Here is a 14246-nt window from a genome sequence, read left to right on the forward strand (position 1 = left end):
ATTTTTACAGGTGCTTTGGTGCCCATATTTAGCATACAAAAATATGAAAGACTATTCACAGATAAAATACAGTATTAGCTCAAACCAGAAAAAAAATCAATGACAACAACAATTAAGGTTGTGCATACTGTGATAGCTCTAAGAGGACGTGAGAATTACTGTGGAAATAAACAGAATGTCCTTTGGTAAAAGCAGCAATGCCATGTCTTGTAAACTTATGTTTTATATTACAGCAAGGTTTGAAATAAACCCCAGAGGAACTGGACCTTATATTGCAGTTGTGATTGAATAAGAGTCTACTTCCTCCACTACTGTTGGCCCAGTTTCCTTTTGTTTTGAGTCCAAAGTGCAGCGGGTTCAGACAAGGATTCTAACGAAAGAAGTGATCAATTATGAAATTTCTTTCCTGCTTTCAAATACAAATGGATAAATCTGTTCCACAGCAGTAGGGACAGCCTTGGTATTGGGCCTTGTTGCTGTGATACTTCCTATTGAAAACATCTGTAATGTAGCTCAGAGATTTTATTCTATAGCACACTGCAAGTTGCAGTGCAGCTTTGTAATTGGCATGAGGTCTGTTGTTCTTTGAGAACTCTGCCAAACATATTTCAAATGATGTGTGAGACATTGCCAAAACGTTAAAAACTTTAAAATATGCAAATACTACCTGAAAACCTAGTTTCTGCAGACTGTGTGCTAAACATCTGGCACCAAATTTAGGTATTTTTTCACTTGTTGCTCCAGTACAAATTATTTTTCCTCAGGACCAAATTGCAGCGGTAATTCTAAGCTTTCTAAGCGTCATTAATATTTTTCCAACCTCACCCTAATAAATTGCATTTGCTCCCTCCAAAGCAATCTTCCTTAAATTCAAATGGCATCTTTCTCTAAAAACACAGGCTACATTTGTAATCCGAATATCCAATGGAACATTTCTGTCTGCATCCATTGAGGTAGTTTAAAAACTTAGTGTCCCTCCACGAAGACCATATCCGTGGGAAGAGAGGGTGGTGGCAGAGGACCCGGCAGCAGCGCTACTGCCAGGGGCGGCTGATGAAGGAGGATGAGGAGGCAGGCACGCTCCCCAGTGGCCATGGAATTTCCTCCCCCGCCCATTGCTAGGAGCCCTCAGCAGCTCGAGCTCTGTCTTTGGTGCTTTGTGGCTGTGGGTCTGGGCAGTTATGTTGTTTTGGGAAAATAATTTAAAGGTTATATGCCGCTACTTATTACCTGTGATCTTTGATTTTAAGCAGTAATGGGCTTTTGCTTGGAGTAGTTATGAGGATATAATGTGTTAGTATATGTAAAACATTTATATATTTTCCAGTACATAACAAGCTACTTCGAAGCTCTAACTATAGCTATTAGTTATTACTCATTTTTTTTAACTCACTATTCATTAAAAATATATGTTTCTGAGTACACTATTTTTTCAGGAACGAAATTATGCACTGTGGATACAGTTTGTATTTACATTTCATTGAATCAATGAAATTTCAGTGCATTGTACTTTCTTCATTAAAATACTTTTTCTTTCATTTGTTCCCTTTCTTATTTCTTATCTTTAGGTATTTTTAGATAGCTATCCTATCAGTCTTCCTTTCTCCGTTTCTTGAAAGGAAATTTTCCTATGCAAAATTCTAACTTATTCTATACTACTTTCTGTAAATATGTTAATATCCTTAAGTTCACTTTTAAATGGACCTCTATTTGTGGTGTATGGATTTAAGAGTGAGTCTGAATCTAATATTTCATTCCATTTATTTTATTTTAATTAAATAGTATGTTTTGGGGGAAATAAGTATTTTTATAATTAGACTAGCTAAGAAAAATACTATTTTTAAGTTGGTGTAAAAGGTATCTTAAACTGAACAAAAATAATTATCTTTATTTTGAAGCCTGATACATCAAACGTGTTTTAAGTTGAGTGCCTTTTCTTAGCATATTAAAAAAATTATACTGTGCCACAGAGGCAGCTTGTAGGCTGCCTAACACAACAAACTAAATATATAGTTTTATTAATATTAAATTAAGAAGTGTGCAAGTTATAAAAATTATCTATAGAAGAATGTTTTCAAAGCAATTGCAGAAAAGTAAAATACATAAAAATATAACCAGAATAAATAGAAATAAACTGTAGAAGCCATAATGTTTTATGTAATTATTTTCAAATGAGCATTATATTTAAAATAAATAAATAAAAATCCCTGGTAGAAAAAAGAAATTCAGAAAATGTAATTGATTTAATAATTCTCAATAATGATTTTGAAAAGGCTTCACAGTCACCAATCAATCAGACAATATTACTGAAAGTGAAAAATATATAACTTTCATTAAAAAGTAGTGAGTGAATAAATACACATTAGCTTCACTATATCCTTACAATAATGCTATAGCATTTCATGTGTACTATATTACACCAGTTTACAATATCTAATATTATACTGTGAAATGAAGCTTGCAGAATTAGACCACTGTAATATAAATAAGAGAAAACATACACATATATTCACATATATAAATACACACACATACACATATCCAAAAGTCTCATTATATAAGCTACTTTTCATCATTTCCCAGACTCCTAAAAAGGAGCTTTGATTTTGATATATGAAATATGAGAACTTCCTTACCAGTTGATTCCAAACACATAAAGTAACATATACAAAATAAAAATCTTTACCTTATTTCCTATCTGAATGCTTTGGAAAGGACATCACTTGAAAAGGAATATATCTGTAAATCACTATGCCATACTTAACATATACATAAAGAAAATTTGGAAAAGAATTCTAGAAATAAAACTTTAATCAACTAGTATGTTTGAATCTCAATTTGTAACTGCCTATCCAAATACCAATGAAAAATACAAATATGAATACAATAGGGTATTGTATGATTACTGTGTTTCTACAAGCTAGGGAAAATAAAATAAAACTATTATTAATTAGCATGTGGGCATAAATAAATGCATCTATGAATACAGCATCACACATACCGTTCTAGTTTGCTAGCTGCTGGAATGCAATATACCAGAAATGGAGTGGCTTTTAAAAAGGGGAATTTAATAAGTTGTTGGTTTACAATTCTAATGCTGAGAAAATGCTCAAGTTAAAACAAGTCTATAGAAATGTGCAATCTAAGGCATCCAGAGAAAGATACATTGGTTCAAGAAGACTGATGAAGTTCAGAAATCTCTCAAGTGAGAAGGCACGTGGCAAACAGAGTCAGAGGTCCTCTCTTAGCTGGAAGGGCACATGGCAAACACAGTGTCATCTGCTAGCTTTCTCTCCTGGCTTCCTGTTTCATGAAGCTCCCCGGGAAGCACTTTCCTTCTTCATCTCTAAAGGTCACTGGCTCGTGGATTCTGCTTCTTGTGGCTATGTTGTTCTGCTTTTCTCTCTCTGAATCTCCCTCATTCTCCAAAATGTTCTTTTCTAGGACTCCAGAAACTTATCAAGACCCACCCACATGGGTAGAGACATATCATCATTGAATCCAGCTTAACAACCACTCTTGATTGGGAGACATCTCCAGGGAGATGATCTAATTACAGATTCAAACATACAGTATTGAATAGGGATTATATTCCCATTTTATGAAATGGGATTTTGATTAAAACATGGCTTTTCTAGGGGACATACATCCTTTCAAACCAGAACACATATCAAATTGCAAACAATATTTGCTTGCAAACTTTATATGTGACACTTTAGAAGATGCTCTAAAGAAAATAAGAATAATCAATCGTTTCTCTTAAGGAGTTTATAGTCCTAGGCTTATTGGAGAGAGAGGAAATATATGTACATTTTATTTTAAAAGAACCTCATCAAATTACTCTGATTCATTTTAACAAGGACCTTAAATGTGATATCCCCATTCATTCCTCTGATTGCTACTAATGATTCATGCACAGTAAAGACTATATTGAAGGTTTTGTAACAATGCCTGGGAAAGTTCATTTATCTGGGCTTACATTAAAGAATAATTATTCAACCCTGGAATTGTTCCTTCCAGCTACAGTGTTTTCCTCTTTTAACACTGTAGATACATGATTACCAGAGACTTATTGTCAAGTTTGGAAAACAATACATATATTCCTAAACTACTGGAGAAAATAACTTACAATTAGTGCTTCATTTACCTACAAACAAACCATAAGTTCTTTTTTAATTAAATCTTTGACTTTAGAGAGGCACAGTATAGTTACTTGGAAATTCAGCTCTGCTGTTTTTAATGGAGAACATACTCTACTTCATAAAAAGATCATTTTTCTATGTAAACAAAAATCAAAATCATGTCTAAACACAGTAAATGATCAAATGTACTATCTTAGCAAAATGACTTCACATCATATAGTTCTATATTATTTAATGGTCCCATTAGTGCTTCCAGCTCACTGAACTGACCCAATATTTCCCTGGTGCTTATCCTAAATTTTATTAGTTCTGTACACTTTCCTTCTTTGATCTCAGTCTACCAGCTGTCATTTCTTTTGTTAGTAAAATTTGTGTCTTAATATCTTAATATTCTACTTTCAGTTTCTAACAGCTAAGAAACTAGAACCTCCAGCTGTATACACATTTTAATATTTTTCACCCATTGCAGTGGAGTGCTTGCACACATCAGTGGTAAGGCATAAATTTCAAGCCCTGCTCAGATGCTCCTTTACTTACTTGCATATATCCATGCTCTGAATAATTGATGTGCCCAAATAGTCTGCTATTATAGTGATTCCATATTCAACACAAACATACAAGTTTATAATTCATGTCACAAATTTCAAGGTTCTAAATCATCATTTAATCTATATTACACCATATAAGATTACTGTAATATTTTCCACAATTGTTGGAGTAATTGAATGAATAAAACCTTCCAGGTTTATTTTAATGGTAAGATTCATAGGTTGGTCATGGAAATAGTTTTCTATGTATGACTCTTAGGAAAGCATTTTTCACATCTTTGTTCCTCAAACTATAGATCAGAGGATTCAGCATTGGAATGACAATGGTATAAAACACAGATGCCACCTGTGCCTGGATCAAGGAGGATGTGTTATCAGGCTGTAAATATGTGAAAATCAGGGACCCATAGAAGATAGTTATGGGGTGGGATGCACAGGTGGAGAAGGTTTTCTGCCTGCCCACTGCAGACCATATCCTCAGTATGGCTAAGATGATGGCACTGTAAGTGATTGTGATGATGAGAAGATAACTCATCAGGGTGAACCCAGCTAAGACAAAGATCACCATCTCTGTGCTGAATGTGTCCATACAGGACAAGGCCAAAAGAGCTATGGTATCACAGAAAAAATGATCAATGCTAGAATTGCAGAACACTAAACTGCTTATCACGCAGATGGATATTAGTGAATTTGTGAAGCCTATCACATTTGGCATTACTCCCAGCCAATTGCACACTTTCTGGGACATGACTACTGAATAGAATAAGGGGTTGCAGATTGCTAGGTAGTGGTCATAGGTCATTGATGCCAGAAGAAAACACTCACTACACACCAAACCAACAAAAAAGTACATTTGGACAAAGCAACTAACAAAAGAGATGGTTTTCTGGTTGGGCTGAAAACTGACCAGTGTCTTCAGTGTCACAGTAGATGAATAAAATATGTCAATGAATGCTAAATTGCTAAGAAAAAAGTACATAGGCATATGAAGCTGAGAGTCAGTTCGGATTAATATGGTTAGTCCAAGGTTCCCCAAAACAGTGAACAGGTAAATGAAGAGAAACAGCAAGAAAAGGCTGACTTGTAATTCAGGGTGATCTGCAAATCCAGAAAGGATGAAGAGCATCACCTCAGTGAAGTTAGATTCAGACATTTTTTCCATCATGGGCCTTTGACTTACCTATTGAATGGCAAGAACAAAATTCAGATCTAAAAACCCGCTAAACAGAGTCCAGTTAAACTCAAATAATGAGAGAGTGACAGAGAACAATTATGTGTTGGCCTAAAATTAGGTGATGATTTATACATGATTTTCATTATTTTATATAATTGACAGACACTACTAAACTTTCCAAATTCATAATTGTGTGAAACTGGTAGCACTTTTAAGAAATTTATGTATTTGAAATTATTTGAACTTTACCCCATCTATTATTGGGTCTAAAATAATTCACTTCTGAAACTCTTAGAAAATACAAGGCTCATTTGGGAAAGGAAACTCCATGGATTGTGAGTTTAATGATAGCTTTGTGAGGCAGTCTTATTTTCTTAACACCTAACTGCTATTTTCAGGGTCATTTTAGAAACTGAATAGTCCTGAAATGGACAGAGCTAATAATTCCTTAGACTCAATAGAGCATTATTAGATTTTGAAAAAAATAATAAAAGTAGAAATACCCTGCTTGTTTTGCAAGTTTATGAAAACATCTTAATACAATTTTCTATCAGAGGTCCTTTTCCTCTTTGTTAGTAATCTACAACCAAATAAGTAACTTAATCTATGTTATATGTGCCTGTGCATTTAAAATAATGAAGACATTTATTTATGATATCAGGCAATAATCAATTCATTGCCAAACAGTGGTTTGAAAGGCAAAGATGAAAACATTAAGATAAATATGATTTGTTAAATTGAAGGCATAGAATTAAAAATGTAACATTATCTCTCACTAGAAATTAAATAATTTATTTTCCCAATAAGATCAACATAAACATTTGATAATTGAAACAAATATGTATGGTTAATCCAAGTTCATTTCAGCCATAAAACCCTCTACTTGAGTAATTCAATGGGGCTTGATGTTATATTAAATATACTTAATCAGTTAGTGCCCCTATGTTCACAAGCATTCCTATTTTTCTTTCCATTTATTTAATAAGCATTTATTAAATGAAGGCATTTTTGTTTCTCCTGTCAGAAAAGACACTTTCTTAAGACCTACTGAAAGATGTGGACAAGTAAAAAGAATACAAACACACAGTTATAGAAAGAATATGATAATAAAGTTAGATTTACCTGGGATACAGTCTTCCAAATAAAATCTTCTTCTTTTTCAGCTGCTGCTTCCTATTTTCAGGTTAATGATCAAACAACAAAACAAAAAAATTCTGTTCAATTCTACCAAATTCACTATTAAATTTGGGCATCATCTACAATTCTGGATCATGTAAATTTTTACTATAATGACCCAGATCTGTTACCATTGTTGTTAGAGATGCTGTTGCTGCTGTTATTGTTTAACTATTTTTTATTTATTATATAATAGACTCACACAAATATTATTTTGTTGATAAAGTAAATATCAATATTTTTGGTGGGTATTGTGTGTATTCTTATGCACTGGTAAAGTAGAAATAAAAACCAAATTCATTACAGTAATTGTTTATCTTAATGTGCCTTCTTGAGGATTAGCAGCATATATGTATATATATTAGAGGCATATATGAATATATAATATTATATATTCAAATATATATTAATGTAATATATATTATATATTAGGTCAAACTTAGATTTGTGTTCAGGATTAATTATGCTCTTAGAGTATTTTTAAGCAGTGCCATAATAGAGAATTGTTTTCTGAAGTTTAGTGTGTTCAACGGTCTTATACTAGCATAACATCCTCAAATCCCAAACTCATCTCATGAAGGAATTGGTCAATTAATTTCATTCATCTCTTGAGATTTGTACATTAATAGTGCCACAAGGTATTTTCTTAAATGTGCCTGGGATACATACACATCCTATGGAACTATTCATATATGTATAATCCTCACTGTTCTGTATTTCAGTGTTGATTGGCTGCACACAATTAAAAACTTAATTGACACAACTTAAAAACCATGTATGTACCAAAACAGATGTATAAATACTAGTATGTTTGAATATGTTAAAATAAGATTTTTTAACTAGGATGAATTTAAATGTTTAGAAATGGAGAGAGGTGATGGTAGCACATTATGTTGACTCTATATAACAGCACTGCATTATGTGGGTGATTGTGATTGTGGTTGAAAGATAAAGTTTAGAGTCATATCAGTTTCTGGAAGGAAAGTTAGAGAATAAAACATGGGACTGTATAACACAATGAACCTGTGGTAAATGATGACTTTGGTTAATAGTACAAATATAAAAATGTTCTTTCATGAACTAGAACAATTGTACCTCACTATTACAAGAAGTAGTTAATAATAGAATGATATATGGAAAAAATGCACCTAATGCTAACTAAAGACTATAGTTAAGAGTTATGTATTCATTCATCATCAGTAATGAATGTCATACACCAATGCTGAGGGTCAATAAAATGGTGGTGGATATAGTGTAATGGATTGTTTATTAATAATGAAAATGTTCTAAAATTGATGGTGGTACTGAATGTTCAACTAATGATGATACTATAAACCATTGATTTGATTATTTGTATGGATTTTATGCTGTGTGAATATATCTCAATAAAATTGCTTAACATGGAAAAAGACAAAGCTAGAAAAAACTAAAGCATGGAAGAAATTTATTCCAAAAAGTATTAAAAAAGAAATATTAATTAAATTGAAATAGAGTAGCAGAATAAATTTCTGATATGAAGGTGAAATTATTTTATACCTAGCCAATGGAAATAGGACTGCAGAAGCACATGTAATCCATTTGTGTAGATATTTTAAAGGCATCCCTTCAGGGAAGTGGAATTGCAAAAATAAGATGGCTGACCAATTAGGTTAAAGCATGCTTCTTCTTGTCATAATGGATCTCAGGTAGAATTTTAACCCTTGTCCATCCAGGCCACCTTGTACAAGCAAAGCCTGAAAAAAATATCATGTGGCCTCAAAAAAATGTGGACTGTAGGCATGGACAAATGATTATGAGAAGCTAAATGATAAAAGGCTATATGATAACTTTAACATTGCCAAAATTGTCACTAAAAAAGATATGAAGGAAAATCATAAAATGTTTCTATAAGGGGCAATTATAATGTAAACAAAGATATAAGTTTATTAGTTTTTTAGCATATATGTCTCCAGTTACACATTACCCACACAAATATACTATCATCATCATCATCATGAAAATCTGGAAACCTTTGAAATTTTAATCTGTGAAGCATGATTCTCAGGACTGTAAAGGCATAATCATTGAATCTTATTGCATTCCATGAAGGTGGCCCTAATATTATACCATTTTATTGACAAGGAAACTGAGTCAAGAATTTTCATTAACTTTCTAAAGTGTCTGTGTTAATTTGGAGGCTGATACACGCCAGAAAGGATAACATTCTTTTAATCCATGCCTGTGATTGAAAACGTATTGTTAAGTGGCACCTTTTGATCAGGTTTTTTTAGTTGAGGCCTGCCCAAGATTGTGTCTTAATTCTCTTACTAGAGATCTTTCAACAGGATAAAAGACAGAAAAAGCCCCAAGAAGTTGAGAAAAGGACCTACAGAAAACAGGGGAAGCCAATGAAGCCAGTAGCTGAAAGCAAAAAAAAAAAAAAAAAAAAAAAAAAAAAAAATACAGGAGATAAGAAGTAGCAGAAGCTGTCCATGTGCCTTTCCATGTGACAGAGGTGTTCTGATGTCAGCAGCCTGTCTTCACAGTCCAGGTATCCTCCTGTATATGCCTTGAGTTAAACATGTTCATGCAAATTGAAAATTAATAAATCCTTATTGTTTGTAAAAGTCTACCTATTTTTCGAATGTTGCATTTCTTCAGCTTTAGCAAACCAGAACAGCATCCATTAAGTGTTAAATTTAGATTCAAGCCTCAGCTTCTTTTCTTCAGATCCTGATCTCTTAACCATCCTGTTATACTATTCTTAATTAATTATTATTGTTATTTTAAAATTATCATCATCACCATCATCAATACTCTTGTCATTTTATAATAGGTGTGTATATGTGGTCTTGGATCCTGGAATATTATCACAGGCAAAGATAAAAGTGATTACATTATTAGCAGGTCTGTACACAAACCATTTTATAAAACACTGTGAAAATATGTGGGTAAAATTATGTTAGGGAATCTTGCATAAACACTGTCTTCAAGTGAGCTTGCCAGATATACCTTTTAGCAAGGAGAACTGAACTTTCCTACTCACTGATTTCATGGAGTTAATATATGTTAAAATTATATTATTACCCACATCAACTATGAATGAGAAATGTCTCTTCATATCTTTGTTTAATATTTATACATCATGCTTTTAATTAGCTCATGCAAACCTTATTCCAATAATCATTGATTTTTAGTGTGATAGATGGTAAATTTGAAATATTTATTGATTATTTGTACTTTTAATTATATTTCAGAAGCAAATAAGATAGGGTACAATGGGTAAAAAAATCCTGTCAAATAATTAATGCACTAATTTATTAAGCAAACAAGAATTGAACATCTATATGCTACTATTTTACAGTCATTTTTCCAGTAATCTTGGGACTATGAAAGTTGAATAAGATAAGGTCTTTTTCTTTATAGGAGTAACAGTTCTAGAAGAGGAATTAGAAGAGAAAACAAAAAATTTCAATCAATTTGTACAATTCAAGGTGCATAGGTAGAACAATTTAGGAAGTAGCTGAAATTTCCCCAGGGAAATTATGAGGAAAATCTTGAGACAGCTGGGAATTCTTGATTTAAGTCTTTGTGAATGATGATATTCTAGGAAATATATTTAAATGAAGTGTGCATTTCAGAAAGTATTATAATTATCATTTTTCTTCTCAGGTAAAATTAAGTTTACATTAAAGAATACTTGGGCAGACTGCAATAAAAGAAAATAGAAGAAAATTTCAATATTTAAGGTTAAAAAATATTAGTTCCTGGAGCAAGAGAGTTGCAATGATGATTGATTAATAAAGAAGAGATTTATTTGAAGGATATTTGGGAAGCAGAATCAACATGACCTAATCCAATAACTATTTAGAGAAAGTAAACAGTATCAACCCAAGTTAACTTGCTTGGACTCTGGTTTATGTGACTGAGTGTATGGAAACAATGTTATCCAAGCAAAATAATAAAAATTGGGGGTAGGGACAACAGTGATATTAGCTTAAAAATGTTGACTTTGAGTAAGAGAAATATTTTTCTTGGCTTGGATATATGCATATTACTTACTTTGAGGAATAAAATGCTCAAATGTCCAACAAAATTATGAATGTATCTCTACTCAGACGTTCTTAGATACTGTAATTGGCTTGAATAACAAATTGCTGTATAAGTGTATGTGCAGTAAAAAGAGAGTACTGGACTGAAAATCAGGATGACACTACTTACCTAATGAGTAATGAGGTCTAATGCAAATAACTTTTTTATTCAAGATTGGTTTTCTCATTAAGGGTAGACAAATTATAAGATCCCATTCAAATAAAAATTTCTTTGATTCTGGGAGAATTTAGCAGAGAAAAGAGGCCATATTACAACTTTTTTCCAAATTCATAATTTATGGTCCATCTGATAGTCACCAGCAGGATGCCTCATTGTAGGAATGACATTTCAGGGCCACAAACATCTGCTGGTGTTCAAACTCTTCTCTGCAAAATCTCACTAAATTGTCCATGTTTTACTTATATATTCCAATTACAGGAACATTTATCTTCTGTATCTTTCCACTTGACCTTGGGATATTAGATACTGTAAACCTTATTATATTGAGTCAAAATGTGTTTCCCCTTTGCATCTAAGTACTGATGATATTATTAACGATATATTTATTGAGCTTTCAAATATACTTGATTCAAAATGCTTTAAATTCATGGATTTTATCCCTTGAAACCATTTACAGCAAATCTAATCATTCTCTTCATGACATCCCACCAATAATGATACAAGTTTTATTTGTGCCTGACACTTTCAATCCAGTGGTTAGTGAAATGATGTTTTTTCATGTGTGTGGCTTTGCCCTGAAAAAGAGCTTAAACAAACTAGGACATGATAATATGCAATATTCATAACTACAAAAATTTTCAAGATTGTCTAGCCACACTGAAATGAAGTAGAACACCATCACTTTATCTTACAAATTATATTACTGATATTATTTTTCTATTATCAGTAGTATGCCAACATTAACAAAGGATTTTAATAGCCATAAAAATCAAACACGTCTCTTGAGGTTAGCTACAGAGCTAAAAAAGAAATTATGTTCATTCACATGCTGCAAAGTCAGTTTAAATTATTGGTTTAATTAAAAAATCATTAAAAATTTTGTCAGAAACAAGGTCTTCACACATGGCAGGAGCAGATGAAAAATACTTCAGGAAAATCAGCGTTTGGCCCCAGTTCCAGATAATGGTATGTCATTGTTGGAGAAGGTATCTTTCTAATACAACGTGTTGTATTAGAAAGCCAGGTTTGGGAAGTTGAAACTTTTTTCCTTCAAGAAACTGAAACCATTGGGAAAATCCATTCCACCAATGTATAGCTAATGTTAAGAAATATTTATTATGTCTGGGTCTCTCCTTCTTTTCATCAGTGTCCCTAAACATTAGCTTTATCTATAATTTTTGTTATTTCAGAAAGCCCATTAAATTTGATACCCTAAAATTTTAAAAAAATTTAAAATTTGTTTTAAACACAACAACAAATGCAAACACGAACATTCTTACCATATGATCATTCCATTCTTGGTGTATAATCAATAACTCAGAATATCATCACATAGTTGTATATTCATCACCGTGATCATTCCTTAGAACATTTGCATCAATTCAGAAAAAAAATTCATACATATCATACCCCTTACCCCTCCCTCTCATTGACTGCTAGCATTTCCATCTACCCAATATATTTTAACCTTTGTTTCCCCTATTTTTCTATACCCCATATCACTCCCTTTCATTGATCACTAGCATTTCAATTTAGTAAATTTATTTTAACATTTGTTTCTCCTATTATTTATTTTTAATCCATATGTTTTACTCATCAGTCCATATTGTGGATAAAAGGAGTATCAGACACAAAGTTTTCACAATCACACAGTCAAATTGCAGAAGCTATATTATACAGTCATCTTCAAGAAGCATGGCTACTGGAATACAGCTCTATATTTTCAGACACTTCCCTACAGCCTCTCCAATATACCTCAACTAAAAAGGTAATATCTATATAATGCATAAGAATAACCTTCAAGATAACCTCCCAACTCTGTTTGAAATCTCTCAGCCATTGATACTTTATTTTGTCTCATTTCTCTCTTTCCCCTTTTGGTTTAGAAGGTTTTCTTAATCCCTTGATGCTGAGTCCTAGCTCACTCTGGTATTTCTGTCCCATGATGCCAGGAAGGTTTATGCCACTGGGTGTCATGTCCCATGTAAGGATGGAAGGACAGTGAGTTTGCTTGTCATGTTGGCTGACAGAGAAAGAGAGAGGCCACATCTGAGCAATGAAAGAGGTTCTCTGGGGATAACTCTTAGACCTAATTTTAAATAGGCTTAGCTTATCCTTTTTGGGAATAAGTTTCATATGAATAAAACCCAAGGTTGGGGGCTCAGTCTATTGATTTGGTTGTCCCCACTGCTTGTGAGAATATCAGGAATTCTCCACATGGGGTAGTTGAAATTTCCCCCTTTCTCATCATTCCCCCAAGGGGAATTTGCAAATATAATTTTATTCATTGTTCAAATTACTCTGGGGTTTATCCGAGCATCACTCTGCATAAACTTAGAAAATCTCATGCCCTGCTCAAGGTTCCATGTACTTATGGTGTTCAGTTAAACTGTCCACATAAATTATATTAGGAAATGCACTAGTCAAATTAAAAATTTTGTACCAAATAAACATTTTTGCCTTAGTCTTACATGTAAGTTAAAGTCTTAAAGTATGGATTGCGATCTATTTTTAACACTGTGAAATATGGACATTCCTTTGTTCTTCCTAATGCAAAAACATTTTTTAATTTGTACATTTAGGCATTATCATTGTACATTCAATGACATTGTACATATCAATGTACATTCTAGGCATTCCTAGGTTATACCATCACAGTCTTTATCATCTATCTTTCCTTCTGATTTCATTTGTGCCCCCAGCCCTCCTCCCTCTATCATTCTCACATTCAGCTTTATTCAGTGTACTAACAGTATTGTATTACACTTAGGTATCATTGTGCTAACAATTTTTGAATTTCTGCAATCAATCTTGTTGCACAATCTGTATCCCTTCAGCTCAAATTACCCAATATCTCCCCTGTTTCTATCTCCTCATGGTCTCTATTTTTAGCTGAAATTCTCAAAGTTCATTCACTAATGTTAGTTCATATCAGTGAGACCATACAGAATTTGT

General features: G+C 32.7%; 1 protein-coding gene and 1 pseudogene across 1 annotated transcript; both read right to left on the reverse strand.

Moving 5' to 3' along the window:
- Positions 1-364: 364 nt before the first annotated feature.
- On the reverse strand, positions 365-949 carry LOC143654947 (TATA box-binding protein-like 1 pseudogene; annotated as a pseudogene).
- A 3967-nt stretch (positions 950-4916) lies between these two features.
- LOC143654948 (olfactory receptor 8I2-like) lies at positions 4917-5843 on the reverse strand. Its single transcript, XM_077126557.1, has one exon. The coding sequence runs from the start codon at positions 5841-5843 to the stop codon at positions 4917-4919; it is 927 nt and encodes a 308-aa protein (XP_076982672.1).
- Positions 5844-14246: the final 8403 nt, after the last annotated feature.

Source organism: Tamandua tetradactyla, chromosome 14 (assembly GCF_023851605.1).
Source record: "Tamandua tetradactyla isolate mTamTet1 chromosome 14, mTamTet1.pri, whole genome shotgun sequence".
Lineage (NCBI taxonomy): Eukaryota > Metazoa > Chordata > Mammalia > Pilosa > Myrmecophagidae > Tamandua > Tamandua tetradactyla.

Coding starts and splice junctions, on each gene's coding strand:
- LOC143654948 (XM_077126557.1), bottom strand. CDS start 5,843: ATGTCTGAATCTAACTTCACTGAGGTGATGCTCTTCATCCTTTCTGGA.